This window comes from Hemiscyllium ocellatum, chromosome 4, assembly GCF_020745735.1.
Source record: "Hemiscyllium ocellatum isolate sHemOce1 chromosome 4, sHemOce1.pat.X.cur, whole genome shotgun sequence".
NCBI lineage: Eukaryota > Metazoa > Chordata > Chondrichthyes > Orectolobiformes > Hemiscylliidae > Hemiscyllium > Hemiscyllium ocellatum.
This window is the reverse complement of record NC_083404.1, coordinates 12,495,750-12,512,910: the sequence shown is the minus strand read 5'-3', so window position 1 is coordinate 12,512,910 and position 17,161 is coordinate 12,495,750. Positions and strand designations below refer to the sequence as shown.

At 40.9% G+C, this 17,161-nt stretch overlaps 1 protein-coding gene across 2 annotated transcripts in view; it reads left to right on the top strand.

Annotated features, from left to right (window-relative positions):
• Positions 1 to 13,645, top strand: part of LOC132815293 (elongin-C) — a 29,220-nt gene extending 15,575 nt beyond the window's left edge. For both annotated transcript variants that reach the window (XM_060824130.1, XM_060824131.1), the window contains exons 2-4: positions 5,569 to 5,626; positions 8,372 to 8,515; positions 12,021 to 13,645. In XM_060824130.1, coding sequence (XP_060680113.1) covers positions 5,623 to 5,626; positions 8,372 to 8,515; positions 12,021 to 12,211 — 339 coding nt within the window. In that variant the 5' untranslated portion in view covers positions 5,569 to 5,622 and the 3' untranslated portion in view covers positions 12,212 to 13,645. The remainder of the gene's footprint in view (positions 1 to 5,568; positions 5,627 to 8,371; positions 8,516 to 12,020) is intronic.
• The last annotated feature ends 3,516 nt before the right edge of the window (positions 13,646 to 17,161 follow it).

Below are 17,161 nucleotides of genomic sequence, written 5' to 3'. Positions count from 1 at the left end.
GTTGCCAGGGTTGGAGGATCTGAGCTACAGGTGGAGGCTGAACAGGCTGGGGCTGTTTTCCCTGGAGCGTCGGAGGCTGAGGGATGACCTTATAGAGGTTTACAAAATTATGAGGGGCATGGATAGGGTAAATAGGCAAAGTCTTTTCCCTGGGGTCGGGGAGTCCAGAACTAGAGGGCATAGGTTTAGGGTGAGAGGGGAAAGTTATAAAATAGACCTCAGGGGCAACTTTTTCACGCAGAGGGTGGTACCTTTCTGGAATGAGCTGCCAGAGGAAGTGGTAGAGGCTGGTACAATTGCAACACTTAAGAGGCATTTGGATGGGCATATGAATAGGAAGGGTTTGGAGGGATATGGGCCAGGTGCTGGCAGGTGGGACTGGATTGGGTTGGGATATCTGGTCGGCATGGACAGGTTGGACCGAAGGGTCTGTTTCCATGCTGCACATCTCTATGACTCTAAACCCCATGCAATAAAGGTCATCATACCATTTGCCTTCATTACCGCCTGCTGCACCTGCATGCTTACCTTCACAACTGGTGCACAAGGACATACAGGTCCCGCTGCACATTCCCCTCTCCCAATTTACAGTTATTCAGGGAGTAATCTGCCTTCTTGTTTTCATATATCTGTTGTCATTGTCCTTCTAGGTGGAAATGGTAGTGGGTTTAGAAGATGCTGTGTAAAGGATATTTGATGAATTTCTGCAGTACATCTTATAGATAGTCGTACACACTGCAACTATTGATAATGCATGATGGAGGGAGTATGGATGTGGTGTCAAGTGGCTGCTTTGCCCTGGGTGGAGTCAAGGTTCTTGAGTGCTGTTGGAGCAACACCTTTTCAGGCAAGTGGAGTGTATTCCATCACATTCTGACTCCTGCTTTGTCAGTGATAGAGAGGCTTTGGGAAGTCAGGCAATGAGTTACTTGCCGCAGTATTCCTAGCCTCTGACCTGCTCTTCTGGCCACTATATTTATGTGGGAAGTCCAGTTGAGTTTCAGGTCAATGGTAAACCCAAGGATGTTGATAGTGGGTGATTCAGTGAAAGCAACAGCATTGAATGTCAAAGGACAGTGGTTAGATTGTCTCACTGGAGATGGCAATTGACTGAAATTTTGTGGCACAAATATTAATTACCACTTGTCAGTACAAGGAAAAAGTGAGGACTGCAGATGCTAGTGATCAGAGTCGAGAGCGTGGTGCTGGAAAAGCACAGCAGGTCAGACAGCATCCGAGGAGCACAAGAATCAACGTTTCTAGCATAAGCCTTTCATTAGGAGGCCTGTTGGTCGGGGCTGAGAGATAAATGGGAGGGGAGTAGGGTTGACAGGAGGTAGCTGGGAAAGCGATAGTTGGATGAAGATGAGGGAGAAGGTGATAGGTCAGAGGGGGCACTGATGGACAGCTGCGGAGGGTGGTGCCATGTTGGAGGCTTGGGACTGGGATAATGTTGGGGGAGGGGAAATGAGGAAGCTGGTGAAATCCACATTTATCCCATGTGGTTGCAGGGTCCCAAGATGGAATATGAGGCGTTCCTCCTCCAGGAGTCGGGTGGTAACGGTTTGGCAGTGGAAGAGGCCCAGGACCTGTATGTCCTTGACGGAGTGGGAGGGGGAGTTGAAGTGTTCAGCCATGGGGCGGTGGGGTTGGTGGGTGCAGGTGTCCCAGAGATGTTCTCTGAAACGATCCACAAGAAGGCGACCGGTCTCCCCGATGTAGAGGAGACCACCCTGGGTGCAACAGATGCAGTAGATGACATTGGTAGAGGTACAGGTGAACTTCTGACGGATATGAAAGGATCCCTTGGGGCCTTGGATGGAGGTGAGGGGAGTTGGTGCAGGTGCAGGTTTTGCACTTCCTGCGGTGGCAGGGAAAGATACCAGGAGTGGGGTGTGGGCTGGTGGGGGGTGTGAACCTGATGAGGGAGTCGCGGAGGGAATGGTCTTTTTGGAACACTGATCGGGGATGGGAGGGAAATAGATCCCTGGTGGTGGTTGGGTGCTTTTGGAGGTGGCGGAAGTGACAGAGGATGATGCATTGTATGCGAAGGTTGGTGGGGTGAAAGGTGAGGACCAGGGTTGTTCTGTCCTTGTTGCGTTGGGAGGGTGGGGTTCAAGGGTAGTGGTGCATGAAGTGGAGGAGATGCGCTGGAGGGCATCGTCAACCACATGGGACGTTGCGATCGTGGAAGAAGGAGGCCATCTGGGACTTTGAGGTGGAATTGGTCATCCTGGGAACAAATGCGATAGAGGTGGAGGAATTGAGAATCAGGGATGGCGGGATAAATGTGGATTTCAACAGCTTCCTCATTTCCCCTCCTCCCACATTATCCTAGTCCCAAGCCTCCAACTCGGCACCTCTGCGGACCTGTCCATCACTGCCCCCTCTGACCTATCACCTTCCCCCTCAACTTCATCCACCTATTGCTTTCCAAGCTACCTCCCCCAACCCCACCCCTTTCCCATTTATCTCTCAGCCTCGACCCACAAGCCTTATTCTTGATGAAGGGCTTATGCCCGAAACGTCGATTCTCCTGCTCCTCGGATGCTGCCTGACTGCAGTGCTTTTCCAGCGCCCCATTCTCGACACTTGTCAGCACAAGTCTAGCTGTTGTCCAGATCTTGCTGCATTTGAACGTGGACTGCTTCTGTATTTGAGCAGTTGTGAATGGTGCTGAATATTGTGCAATCACTAGTGGGCATCCTCCTTTCTGACCTTTTACTGGAGGGAAGATCACCGGTAAATCAGCTGAAGATGGCTGAACCTAGGACACTACCCTGAAGATCTCTTGCGGACATGTCCTGGAGCTAAGATGACTGACTTCCAACAGCCTTAATCATCTTCCTCTATGCCAGACATGACTCCAACGAGCAGAGAGTTTGCCTCCTGATACCGATTGGTTTCAGTTTTGTGAGGACTCCTTGATGCCACACTCACTTGGATTCAACCTTGATGCCAGCTCACCTTTGGAATTCAATTTCTTCGTCCGTGTTTGAACCAAGGCTTTAGTGACATCAAGAGCTGAGTGACCGTGGCAAAACCCAATTTTGAGCAGCTTTTTGAGCACATGCTGCTTGATAATACTGTTCATGAAACCTTCCACTGCTGAAACCTGGAGTACCTTTCAGACTTGAGCAATCTCTTATAATGTCTTGTGTTGGATTCAAATATCTTAAATTTTGAACCACAAGCTAACTACAGTGAGGGCTGTTTGAGTATCCCAGCATATCCATCCAGAAAGTCTGAACAGAGCCCAATCTAACCTGCCTGTAAACTTTTCACTATATCTCAGTATATGTGAGAAATCAAGCATTGCAGTGTCACATCGATTCTCAAATGATTCTGGGGTGGAAAGGGTTTAAACTCGAATGGATCCAAAATTCTGCTGACCATATCCTAACTTGCACCACGTTCCCCCAGCACTGGCCCTTTCTAGCTCTGTAGTCTTCATCAGGCCTACAGAAACAAACCTGCTCCTATATTTGAGTGTCTTGTACATCTTCCCACTTGGTTCATTCCACTATCGATAGCCGTGCCATCAGCTGACTCGGCTCGAAGCTGGAGAATTTCCTCCCCGGATAATTTTGCTTCTCTACACTTATCTCAAGGTATTTCTGAAGTATGAGAAAAAATATGGATGACAAACAAAAACAGAGAGAGATTAGAAGAATGCCATAAAGTGTGTGTTTTAAGGATGGTTATTAATGAGATGATAAGCTGTAACAAATTTAGGAAGACATCTCCAGAGAACTGTCTGACAGCAGGAAGGGATGAAAAGATAGGGGTACACAAGAGGTGGGAGTCAGGTAAAACAGCTTGGGGAGTTTGGAGTTATTTCAGGAAAAGTTGAAACCATTACCGGATGTAAATGAAAGGATGAGAGTTTTAAATTTGGTGTCTTGGGGATTTGGGAACCAAAGTAGGTCAGAATAGGTGGCAATGATTGTCAAAATAGCAATTTTCCGATGTGTAGCGATCACTATCATTTGCCACTCTGTTCCTACTTTTCAAAGCTGCAACCTTGCACTGCGTTTCTGGTCGTCTGATCCCAGCTTCTTCTGAAATATAAAACATACCTGAAATCCATCTGTTTGTGCCTAACGCAGGATAATTGGGGGAGATACATACCATCGAACCCTGTTTTTACAGCATCAGCTGCTAGATTCTGCAAAGTAAGACTTCAAATGCCCCAAAGCTTATGATAAAAGTACTATTTCCAGCCATAATAGTCAGTAAAAATGTTTTCCCAAATAGTATCCATAATTACTAATTGATTAGTGACCAGCAATTTTTATTTTTGTTGACTGACTGCTCATCCACCAAATATTCATGCCCCATCATAAACTCCTGAGAGTGTTCACCAACCTCCACCCACGAGACAAATCCACTCACCGCGCTCTCAATGTGCATGGCTACCCTGAGAATGTTTTTATCATCCTGTGACCCCTCCCCCCACTCGTGTTTGCCCATCCCGCTCCCTCTCCCCCTCTCTCTCCCAAGCTGACATCCCTTACACCAACAGCAGCACTCCTTCCCTGCAATTCAAACTCTCTTAACATCAACCAGACAAAAGTCAGGAAATCCAGGAATTGAGTTGAAAGACGGAGTACAGGGTGGGGTGAGCATTTTCTGTGGCATTGTGTGGGATTTCTATCTGTGGTGCAGAGGGGGTTGGGCAGGAGGAGAGCATGTACGTAGTAAAGGAAAAGGGGGCAGGAAGCCTCACAGGGAGAGGGAGGCGAACATAACTGGGTGTGTGATTAGTGCTAATGTAGGTGCTGGATTGTTTCGATGTTCAGCTGATTTGCTTGTAGTTATGCTGCTGAGCAGCTTTTATATCTCCAATAAGCAATTTTATTCAAAAAGCAGGTTGACAATGGTGGAAGCAGCTCAATTTTCTATGTATCTGGCAATCCTAGAGCTATCCAAGCATAATTAAAACCAACAATCAAAAGTTTAAATTTGTATGTGCTTATATGCATTTCCTCACAGTCCCAGCAATGCACGTTGGGTTGGACATTTCTCCCCATTTCAGAAGATTTGGACATCCAGTGTGGATGAAATGCAGGTTTAGATGTGTTATAAAACAAAGTAAGTGAGACCAGATAGAAGAGCTGATGGAGGTAGCAAACGAATAGATGGAAGTTTCGACGGTGCCTCAGATGATGCCTTCAGTCACCTGCTCCAACACAGTTAGATATTTTATTCAATTAATTCTTGTTCAGGAGAATGAGACAGCCTGAGAGTTTTCAGGTTGTGTTTGTACACTTTGATTAAAATCAGTCATATTTTTATGATGCATATGTTGCATCTCAGCAAGTTTGTATGGAGCATTGGGAAAATGGTTTAAATTTAATTGTATCCTGGCTTCTCTCTAGTTTGTATTACTGTGCTATATGTTTATCTAGATACCAATGCTATTAGCTGGTTGCTTTTGTAAACCATGTGAAGTGATTCTGGATGTACCATTATAACCTTTCTCTCAAAATAATTGTTTTTTTTGTATATTGCAAAAACTTCTCTCTTATTTGGAGATCATTTGTTTCTTTTGTTTTAAACTTCTAGGATCCTATTTGAAGATATTTTTCAAAAAAGCGGGAGCTCATCATTTTATTGAAAATGGGCAAGTATTATCCTGACACCTTTGTTGGGTGATGTGATATGTGTAATTTTTCTTAAATCAGTATATACTGTGTACTGCATGTTGAATTCTGTTAAAAAAAAATCAGAACCTCACTCTTTAATATTTGTGTACTTTTTAAATCACAATGCTTATTTATAACCTAGATGCTGTAATAGCAACTTATCTAAAATTGTCAATGACACGATAGTCTTAAGTGGAGTAGAAGGAGGTATGAAATTACAAGATATTGACAGGTGAATGGACAAAACTGTGGCAAAGGGATTTCATTGTCCACAAGGTCATCTATTTTAGGTGGCAAGGGATAGAACAAAGCAATGTCGAGAGTGTGATGCTGGAAAAGCACAGCCAGTCAGGCAGCCTCCAAAGAGCAGGAGAATCGATGTTTCAAGCATAAGCTCTTCATCAGGAATGATGCTCGAAACATGGATTCTCCTGCTCCTCGGATGCTGCCTGACCGGCTGTGCTTTTCCAGCATCACACTCTGGACTCTGATATCCAGCATCTGCAGTCCTCACTTTCTCCTAGAACAAAGCACTTCCTACTTCAACAGATTATTTTGTTTGGATAACAAACCTGTGAGTGAATCAACTATGATTCTGAAGCTAGACCTCTGATCAGCCTTGATCGTATTGAATGGCCGATCGAGATATTTTCAAATCGACCTGTTCAGAGATGTTATGGCACACCTCTGGTGCAGGTGGGATTTGAACTGGGCCTTCTGTGGACTCTACACCACAAGAATCCTCTGAATAGCAGAACAACCTTCAGTGTCTGAATGACTGGCACCTATTCCTACGTTCCTAGTTCACTTTCAAATACAGCTCAGGCTGTGAAACGGTCCAATTGCTGCTTGCTTTCCACTAAGAATTCTGGAAAATAACTTGATTCTTTTGTTTAGCAAACCACATTTAATCGTACTTTTTTTTATTGTGCTGAGGATCAAGGAGATAGGCTTAGAAATTCTGTACAACATTAGTAGTTCAGTGATTCTGAATTTTATTCTCACCAAGATAAACAGTGAAATTTAATAAATCTAGTACGTTTTTTGGTTAGGTACTTAATAAAAGATCATGAAGACTGAAGGTTATTGTATAACTCAGTTTGGTTCACCAGTAAGGTTCAAGGAAGAGAATTTACCACTCTTGTTTTGGACTGAAGCTGATTCAAGGCCAACACTACATGGATTACTGTTGCACAAACAATAATTTTGCATTTCCAATGTCACCCAGAAAGTTCAAAGCAAAATGCTTTGAAAGTATTCTGCTTTCATGGTACCGTATTACACTTCCAGGTCCACTAATTCACATTAATTTAGTCATTCTTCTTTGATTAGGTTAAATTGCTTTACAGCACTGTATTGAACTGAGACCTTGAGCATGTTGTTGCTGACCTGATATTTAAATTACGCATCAAGTATTTGGCTTCCATGTGATGGCCATCAATTGGAAAATAAAATTCTTCCCCATTCCAAACATTTCAAACTTTATTTGCAAATTGGGTTGTCTGCTATCTATAATATCTGTATATAAAATAATTTTAAATACGCTATTTGGTTGAACTGCTGAAGCATTAATCTAAGTATTATATTTGATCATGTTATACAGCAAAGCTGCCATAGTCGCAGAACATCATAGGGCTGATGTCTCATGAGAAAGAGACAACTGGGGGTGAGTTTAACCTGAGGGTCATTACACCTCAGATGAAGGGCAACATTGTCTCACCCGGAGCAGGAATTGAACCCAAGCTGTTGGCATCATTCTGCATTGCAAACCATTTGTTCAGCCAACTGAGCTAAGCGGTGTCAAATAGTAGTGTTGAGGCTTTGCTTCCAGATGACATATTTCAATCAGCATAAAAATGCTGTTCCTTTCAAAGTGTTATTGCAACAATTCAAACAGTTAAATAAGGTAACTATCCATGTTGTATCCATGAAGGTATTGTATGTTGAATCTGAGGGCATTTGTTCCTACATTTGTCTGCTTCTACGAATATTTTATTTAATATTTACCTTTTGGGTATTTTATAGTAGAGATATAAGTTTTAAAGTTCCATTTGACAATTGAACAGTTGTACTTCTGCACTGGCTATGCCCTAACCAAGCTGATCCACGGCAGTTACAACACTGGCATCTGTTGCACAATGTGGAAAATTGCCCAGGTATGCCCCATCCAACCCAATTAATTAATGCCCCCTAACTGGATCCTCAGCAAAGGTATCATCAATATGCCATCAAGCAACAATTACTCAGCAATGACCTGCTCACTGATGCTCTAGGTTCTGCTAGGACCACCAGATCCCCACCAAGCCACAATCATTGCTGAATTGGAACTACGCTACTGTTCCTTCATTGTTGCTGGGTCAAAGTCCTGACCCCGCTCTGACAAACAATGCTCTGGGTGTATTGACACCACATGAGATTCAACAAGGAAGCTCAGCATCACTTCATGGAGAGTTAGGAAGCGTTAATAAAAGCAATTCTAGCCAGCAATGCCCACATCCTGTGAGTAAATGAAAGGTTTGTTATATTTTATCTGTTGTAGTTACATCTGTTTCAAATATAAAAATCAAGTAAGCGTATATGACAATTCACTGTTTCAATCTTAAAATTACACATTTCCACAAATTTAAAGCCTGTATGTTAATGTTAGTATATATCAGATTTGAAACAAGTTAAATTAAATGAGCTATATAAATTTTAATTAAATGTTGTGTTGACATTTATAGATGGGGAAGAGAGGACCTATGGTGGCTGTGAAGGCCCTGATGCTATGTATGTAAAGTTAATCTCCTCTGATGGCCATGAATTTATTGTAAAGCGAGAACATGCATTGACCTCTGGTACTATTAAAGCTATGTTGAGTGGCCCAGGTAAGTTGTATTCTCACTTAATTATCCACAATTAGTGACATGGACAATCTGAGTCTGAGAGTCCATATGTTTAAACTTCTGATTCTGAATCCACTTTCCCTCCTGTCTGCCCATCCCAATCTAATTTAGGATTAGCAGGAGAATTTTCTCTATCCTCTTCAGTCAGGAATCTGAACAGATATAATACAGGAAACAAAATTCTTCCACCCATCCTGTCAAACTCGACCCTGTTATGAAATAAACTATTTGCTTTTAAAAGTAAAGTGATATTCAAGAGGCTTCTGTATTAACGGGCAGAACCATATATATGTAGGTAATTGGTAGGGTTAAGAGGAGAACTATCTTTAATCATAGCTAATTATAAGCAGCGCAAGACCATCACAGCTAGCTATAATACTAACTATCTTAACCCTGTTTCATATCCCCATGCCCTAATTTACAACACATGTTTTTGCAGCCTAGATAAAAATGCATGATTAACCTTAATATGCTTTGGAATTTTATGTAATTTTCTAGACAGAGTAAGTGGAAGCTGAAAGTGGACGTGGTTTATTGTGCTTTATGTTCTGAAATTGTGAGAAAATAATGTTAGAAGATTACTACTATCTTCAGATTTCATGAAAATGAACTTATGACTATAATGAAACTGTAATTTAAAATATATTTATTGGTAACATTGGGATTGCAAATAAGTTTATTTCCAACAAAATTCTCCCAGTTTCTCTGCACTGAAGTGCAATTTGAATATCACAAAATATTGTCAGCTAAATGCATATTTACTGCTTTTAAAAAAAACCTCATCCATGAATGTTTAAGTTTTAGTTTCCATTCGAGAATAGATATTGTATAGAGAACTTTATCAGTCTGATTGTTTACCATCCTTCTCAGTCATTTAGGCTGAACTACATTATTTACCGAAACGCTAAAGATTAATTTAAAATTTTAGCACCCAGTATTTCAGGCAACAGGAACAACTTAAATGCTGAAATGATGGATTAGCCGTCTAAAAAACAGGGGAACCATTGATATGCTGCATAAATATGTTGATTATGGATATTGCTGTTTCTGAGTTGAACATAGTTTCAGATCTGTGGTTATGGTCACACCTCAATCGATGATATGAAGTGTTTTCCCAAATGGATTTTTTCCTAATATTTCTCTGTCTGACCACCTGGCTAATATACTTTGGCAGCAGTGATTGCCATTCCCCGGAAACTGCCTTGAATTTTTAGGTCAGTGTAGGGTGTGTGTATAAACACATTCAAGAAAAAAATACAGCATATCCACTTATTCTGAGCTAGAGGTTATCTATGAACATACCACAGAAGTACAGCTAGCAACAATTAATTTTACAAATAAATGCCAGAAGCCATTAGACAGTTTGATTTGCGCTAGTAACTGGAAGTAGAAGCAGAAAGTGGAGGCGGTTAAATATGGTTTATGTTCTGAAATTGTTTGGGAAAATAATGTTAGGAGATTGCTGTTATCTTCAGTGTTTTTGTATGCATATGTTTGAAAATCAACTGACAAAATTCACTGTAAATGAATTAGTTATGTAAAACTAATGTTATGTCATGCATTCATGACCAGTTTAGCAGATTGAAAGCAATCAAAGGTTGGCTTAACAATTGTTAAATCCCCTTTTGCCACACATATGTATGAACTTTGACCACTCTCGTTTTTTAAAAACTTGCACGTAATATGGCCGGAATTCTCCTAAATTTGAACAATTTAACTCTTGCTTTCAGAGACAAGAGTCCAGTGGCCCTCAGAAGAAGGGTCACTCGATCTGAAACATTAACTCTGATTTCTCTCCATGCATGCTGCATGATCAGCTGAGGTTTTTTTCAGCAATTTCACTTTTGATTTCTGATTTCCAGCATTCACCATTTGCTCTGTACTTGCATACACAGGGGAACCTCAATTATCTGAATGAAATGGGCGGGCAGTATTCCATTCAAATAACTGATTATTCAGTTAATTGATTCAATGCCTCTCCTCTCGGGCTTGGAGTTTTCTGAAGTTTCCTTTTTCCCCTCTCTGCCTGCCTTTCTCTCTGTGTCAGGGTTTGTTTCTGAGCAGACACACACTTGTGTGTAATGGACCTGCTGAAGCCTCCTCTCTTCCCCCACCCACCCTCACTCCCCCCCACCCCCAAAAAAAATCAGTTCAATGGGATTAATGCAACGAGCACTCGCTAAGTCTACTCCCCATTCAGGAGACTAGACAGCAGCACACTGCACGCGGGACCCCACACCCCATCCACACGCCCCCACCTCCCTATCCGACCTGGCCGCCCTGCCCCTATGAGGCTCCATCTGCCCCCACCCACTGTCCACCTCCATCCCCACACCCTGCTCCGCCCCTCTTTTTCCCCCCACCCCTCACCCCTCCCTCACCAGGGCAGCCAAACTGGACAACAATAGTAAGATTGCTGGTGCCTTTGGGGGGTGAGTCTCAAAATAGCGTGTGCACGCACGTACATACACACACACACAACCTTTTTACTGCAACGTTTTGACAAGTTCCACCTTTGCCCTGTACAGGACAATGTTGGAGAGATTATTTGGGGAAGGAGGGTTTACAGTGCCCCCTTGTCTAGAACTCCAGGGAAAGTTTGGGGAGGGAGAGAGTGGGCGGTCAGTGGAGATAGTTAGTGCCTGTGCTCCTATCGATGCCCAGGACTGTTCTCGGCTGCATTTCAATAAGCTGGGTTCATTTTTAATCATTGTTAACAAAAGACACGGTCAGTGTTGGAATCACCTTTTTGATGTAATGTTTCTATCGAGACATTGAGATCTTCTTCGGATTATTGACATTCGGATTATTGAGGTTCCTCGTAAATTACAATATAAAGCTTCCTGACAACAAAGAGATTTGCTTAGCCAACAAAATAAGAGTTTTGGTCTGAAAGGGAAAAGAAATATACCCTTTTACTCTAAGCTCTACAATGGATTGCAGCATTTATTGACAGTTCAGGAACTGGCTCAAGCAGCAGGATCACTAAGTTGGAGATGGTATCCATCCTGAACAATGCTTAACCACATGCCTCGACTGAGTTTTAAGTTCTCAACCAATGCTGCTTGATAGCTTTTTTAAAGGAAAACAAAGTTAATGTGTTTAGTCTTTCAACCTTGGAGAGCTCTACAGCAGAGTTTATACAGGAATATATTCCCATCTCCCATGCTTCCAGCTGGATGAGGATATACAGAACAAGATGCACAGTTAGAGAACAGAAGCATGAGACGAAGATCAAACCTGGTGCTTTTTATTATAATACATTTGGTATCAGCAGTGCTGTAAGTCTTAGCATTATCCTCCTGACTGGCTGTAGACATTTCCAAACGTATGTACGAGTTGAGAGTTGAAAGAGTAATTATTTTGTAGGAGTCTTATTTATTTATTTGAAAAGTCATGATGGCTTAGAGTGTGATCGAACATTTCCTGTTGAGGAATAATCAAAATCTTAAATGCAGTATTTTAATCTTGGTTTTTAATTTTTCAGGACAGTTTGCTGAAAATGAAACAAATGAAGTAAATTTTCGTGAGATACCATCCCATGTGCTATCAAAAGTATGCATGTATTTTACCTACAAGGTCCGCTACACCAACAGTTCTACAGAGATTCCTGAATTTCCAATTGCACCAGAGATAGCACTGGAACTGCTGATGGCTGCAAACTTCTTAGATTGTTAGAAAATAAAAATGTAACTTATAACCCAAAATAAGATGTTAAGCTTCTGTATTTAACTACTTGCACAATCAATAAGTGACTTTAAAATGGTGTTGCAAATATGTGTGATAACTCGCACCAAAATCTTTTCTTTTCTCCAAGATGTGTTTCTTTCTTCAAAGGTTAAGTAAAAAAATAATGGGATCCTTGGCTTCTTGTATATTACACAAATCAGACATTTTCTTCCCTCCCATTATGTTCTATATTGGTGTGCAGATGGTCTCCAGCTGTTAACTTTGCTCAAAGTTTCACAGGAAATTAATAGTTGTTGTCCTATGTATCTATACTGTACTGTTACTGTGCTGATACAGTTCCCAGCTGAATTTCCATCCGCTACCCCTATAGAATTGTACAGTAATAAAATGTCTTTAAAGTACTGTAGCCATATTGTATTAGTATGTAACTGCATTTGCTCTAAACCACATCATGGAGCTTCTGTCAAAACATGAAATTTCATTTTTCTAGTAGTTTATGAATAATTCTTGAGTTTCTTTCGACTCCTTTATCCCGACTTGAAGTTGCTATTATCCAAACGGTTCTTAAATTCGAGTTCCGCTGTAAATGTTTCATAATAAAATTGCCTCCAGGTTTGTTTAAAGTTAAAGGAGATTGCGACTACAGGTAGGTATAGTTTATTGAATACCTTCCTGGTTTTGTTTTTTTTTAAATAAGCTTAATTCGCACAACTAATTCAAAAAGCAAAGTGTAAACCTGATAGGAGCCAATGGGATCCCTTTGAATATTTATCTATTACTTCAATTTCTTCAGAAAATCTGTTTATTTTCAGATTCTGAAATTTATGCACCAATGGTCAACTTTCATGTTTGGATTGAAATATATCAGGATGAGAGAATGGAACTGATCTGCATTTTTTCAGTAACTGTGAAAAGAAATTCAGTTTAACTATAAGTCGACATAATTAAGAATAATTCTCCCATTGTTACTCTAAACTCTGAACATAATTTATTGCATGGTTGTTAAATTTCTAATTCTTTTACATGCTTTTTAAAAAAAAAATTGTTTGAGCAAAATTAGTGCCAAACTAGGAGCTCATGTACAAGGAGTACACCAAAAGTTTTATTGGTGCTGTCCAAAATTCGCTTCATGTTGAATGCTTCCAGTGAAGAGAAAGTAGTCATTCTGTTATTTTTAGTGTGATTCAAACCCAAATGTAGTTTCTATTAGGTTGATTGCTAATTCACCCAAACATTGTTTATGTGCAGAATTTACACTAGAATCATATCACAAGATTGTAGAACCACTAAGTGGATCAAGGATCCTGCATGCAATATGTACTTGTTTGCAGGCTGTTTATACAGTAGCAGTGGCAAAGATTTGGTAACAACTGAACTGGCAATGAAACAGGATATGAAAGAATAAATGTCAAAATATTTTAAGAGGCTTGATTGACTTTGAGCAGACAAAGAAAATTCATTGTTTCAATACTGAGATGTTCAATACCTAGTATGTGGTCATGAATGGTCTACTCTGATTTAACCTAATGTAATCTCCCATATCCTTACCAAAAACTTTGCATTGCACTTTTTACTTTTATATTTTTATACCAAAATATATTATTCGGACTGAATATTGAAATTCATACGTGGATAGACCAAAGCTACAGAGGTAGCTGTCATTGTCCCACCTTCTCCACTACATTCTCCCACCACCCAGCAAACAATCAGATATGTGAAAAACATTTTTAATAGCCAAAATGATTATTGAACTTTCCAGGTCTCATGTCTGACAAATTTGAATGTGGATGGCTGTATGTTCACGGATGAGCTGATACATTTGGGCTCATATCTCATTGGCAAATTTTAAAACTGCTAGTTTTGAAATTCCAACTTCTGCAGTGCTGTCCAATAAAGTAGTTAGTCCTGTTAAAATCATCATGTGTCATAGTATTCCCTCCATACTAAACTGTATAAAAGACTGTTGATCCTATTTGAACACTGTTCTGCAGTTCTGCAATTGGATAATAAATACTGGGAATTTTAATTCAAGAGCTGTTTTGCTGAAAAGGCATTTTGTGTGTACATTTTTATTTTTTACCAGTATAAACATTTATTAAAAGTGTTGCTTATACTGTGCCCTTCCTGTACATTTCATGTGACATATACATACTTTGTCATAATCTTTTAAAACTAAAATGGTTCCATTCCAGTCCACATAGATTGTTTATTGTCAAGCCTATGACAACTAGTATGGCTAGTTGATTCTTTCATTTAACCTCTGATCCCTTCAGCTTAATTATTCTATCTCACATCTCTGTGCTACTCCACTTGCTTGAGGTTTTTACTTCAATCAAATTATCTTTCCAGAATGTTCTGCTCTGTAGTTAAAATGTTCCTTCACCTGTTGGATTTTGCAGGTTCACAGCCATCAGATGGAAACTCTAATTGTTTTTTCAGGTTTTCCATTCCTGACTTGGGCTAGAAGACCTTGCTACGAGAGTGAGCTTAAGGCTGTCATTTGACCATGTATCATGTTCAGCTATGGATCCTGACAAAACCTTCTACTCAAGTTTTAGTCCAGCAACTAGCACTTGTTTTAGTGTTGTTCCCACTGCTTGTTTTATTAAGTACACCTCTGCCATTTAAGATCAAACACTCTGATGGGCCCACGTGGCATATTTGGTGTGGTTTGTTGCAACCAATAGAAGAAATTTAGTATTTGGTGACATAGAGAATTCAGCTATTTTTGAACACGGAGTTTATCATTAGTGAAACAAATTCTGGAGCAACAGAATTTTATTGTTTATTGTTTTGGTCACCTTTCCTGTAAAATGATAGAAGTATTGATAAATGTTCAAAGAGTGTTTCCAAGCTTTAGGGAACTAAATGGTGAAAAGCTCAAAATTATTGAAATGCTAAAATATGATCTGTCCAGAGGCTACAAAATAAGCAGGTCCTGATAACGTAAAGTAGAAAGATTGTTTAATTTCAATTTTAGTTCTAACATCTACATTGAAATCTACCCACACGTATATTCCCTGTCCATAAATCTGGCTTCCTGTTGTCATGACATGTTAAAATATATGCATTGTATATTAACATTTTCCCAGGTAACCCAACATAATTGTTTATTGATGGATGAATTGAATCTGATTTTTTAAAATTGAAAACCTAGCAATTTTCCTTGTTGAAATAGCGAATATTCCAAATAAGATTTCGAACAAAAACAAATTTTACCAGAAACAAAAACAGAAGCTGCTGGAAAAGCTCAACAGATCTGGCAGCACCTGGACAGAGAAATCAAAGTTAATGTTTTGGGTTTGGTGACCCTCAGAACACTTTACCTGAACCTGGTACGTTCATCTAAGACTGCAAGTTTTGAAGACCTCAACTTTTCTTCAGAGCGTGGAATAGACTTGATATTTTTGCCTCCACAGGGGGTTTAGTCAGTTGCAGACAGGTTCTGCTCTTTGAGCATTTTCAGTCTGCACAAATTTGGATGGTGCATCTGGAGCATTTAGATAAAGTGACAGAATGCTGCTTGTCTGCCTTTTAAAAAATATTTATGGTTGGAATCTTGTAGGGGTCTCAACGACAAGGGCTGGGATAAGAAATCTCGGAGAATTGCAAGACAATTTGGGTGAGATATTTCGCAATATCGTGACTTCGTATTTTAAAACGGCTCTGGGTATTGAAATGAGATTCTGACTAGGTAGTCAAGAAGCACCTATTAATGGGATTGGTTGTTCGCGAAACAGCCTCATTGACACTGAATTTTGTACGTAGCTTCTTGTTCTACCAGGAGCAAATTAGACCAACAATTCCTGATATGAAAGTCAGAATGAGTACCTGGTGACTTCAGCTTGTCACTTGTTACTCTAGGCTATGACTCTGGATACCATCAATAATGTTTCGAGACACACTGTATGGGCACCAGCTGGCTACGCATCACATCCATGAATGATGGTCTCCCAGCACCTTCAGGATGCACCTGCAGCCAGCATTCGTAAACCACTGCAAGGACACTTTGCAAACTGGGACAAGCACCAGCTCTCAGACTGGATCTTAGGGCCCTTCCTTTGCTCTCTTAGCACTCAATACCAACATGCATACTCTCTATCTTGTCATGGAGCTTCAGCCGAAGCCTGAATGCTAATTGTATTACCATACTGACTTGCTGCTTCGTGCGTGCACACACAGTCAAGCTGCTCATCAGGAGTGATCAATCCTTGATATTAATCTCACACCAACAACTTGTCCAGGCTGCCTGCATGGCAAACACACTGTGATTTTCCAACCAAATGACTCTGTATCAACATATAAAGGGGACTTCCTATTGTCAAATCAAAGGAGGTTGCTGTCACTCAGGAGGTGTTGTTACTATCGCTGAAGGCTGGAGTCTGCATGAAGTGCAAGAGCTTAACTACAATCAGCCATCTTCTTGGGACAATCCTGAGCAGGGGATATGTCTGACTATGGAGTGGACTACGGTCAGCGAGCAAGGTCTAGGGTTGGACATTCGTCATTGCTGAGAGTCCGTAAGTTGACTGGTGGAGAAAGCTAAAGGAGGAGCTGGAGGGTTGGGGAGGCATGCTCTGTGGCAATAGGTGGGATAATTCAAGGCTCAGGTAAAGCAGAAACATATGTTGAGGTGGGACAAGGATGGTGACAGAGGGGAAGAGGAAGAGTAGTACACAAAGGGAGAATGTGAAGACTATAGGAGGGGTGTTACTGACAGTAACCAATACCGTGGCCTTCATGGGTAGAGCATCTAGGACTGTGGTCGGCAGCCTTAAATGTAGATGAGGCTGAATGGTCAAAGAGGCAAGTTAAAGGTGGAGTTCAACTTGATAGGGGTGATCAGTGAAAATCCATTGGCCACTAGTATGAGGTAAAGGGTGTGTGGAGTCTCTGAGGAGGTACCTGGTAACCACATGGAGTTCTGATGCAGCAGGT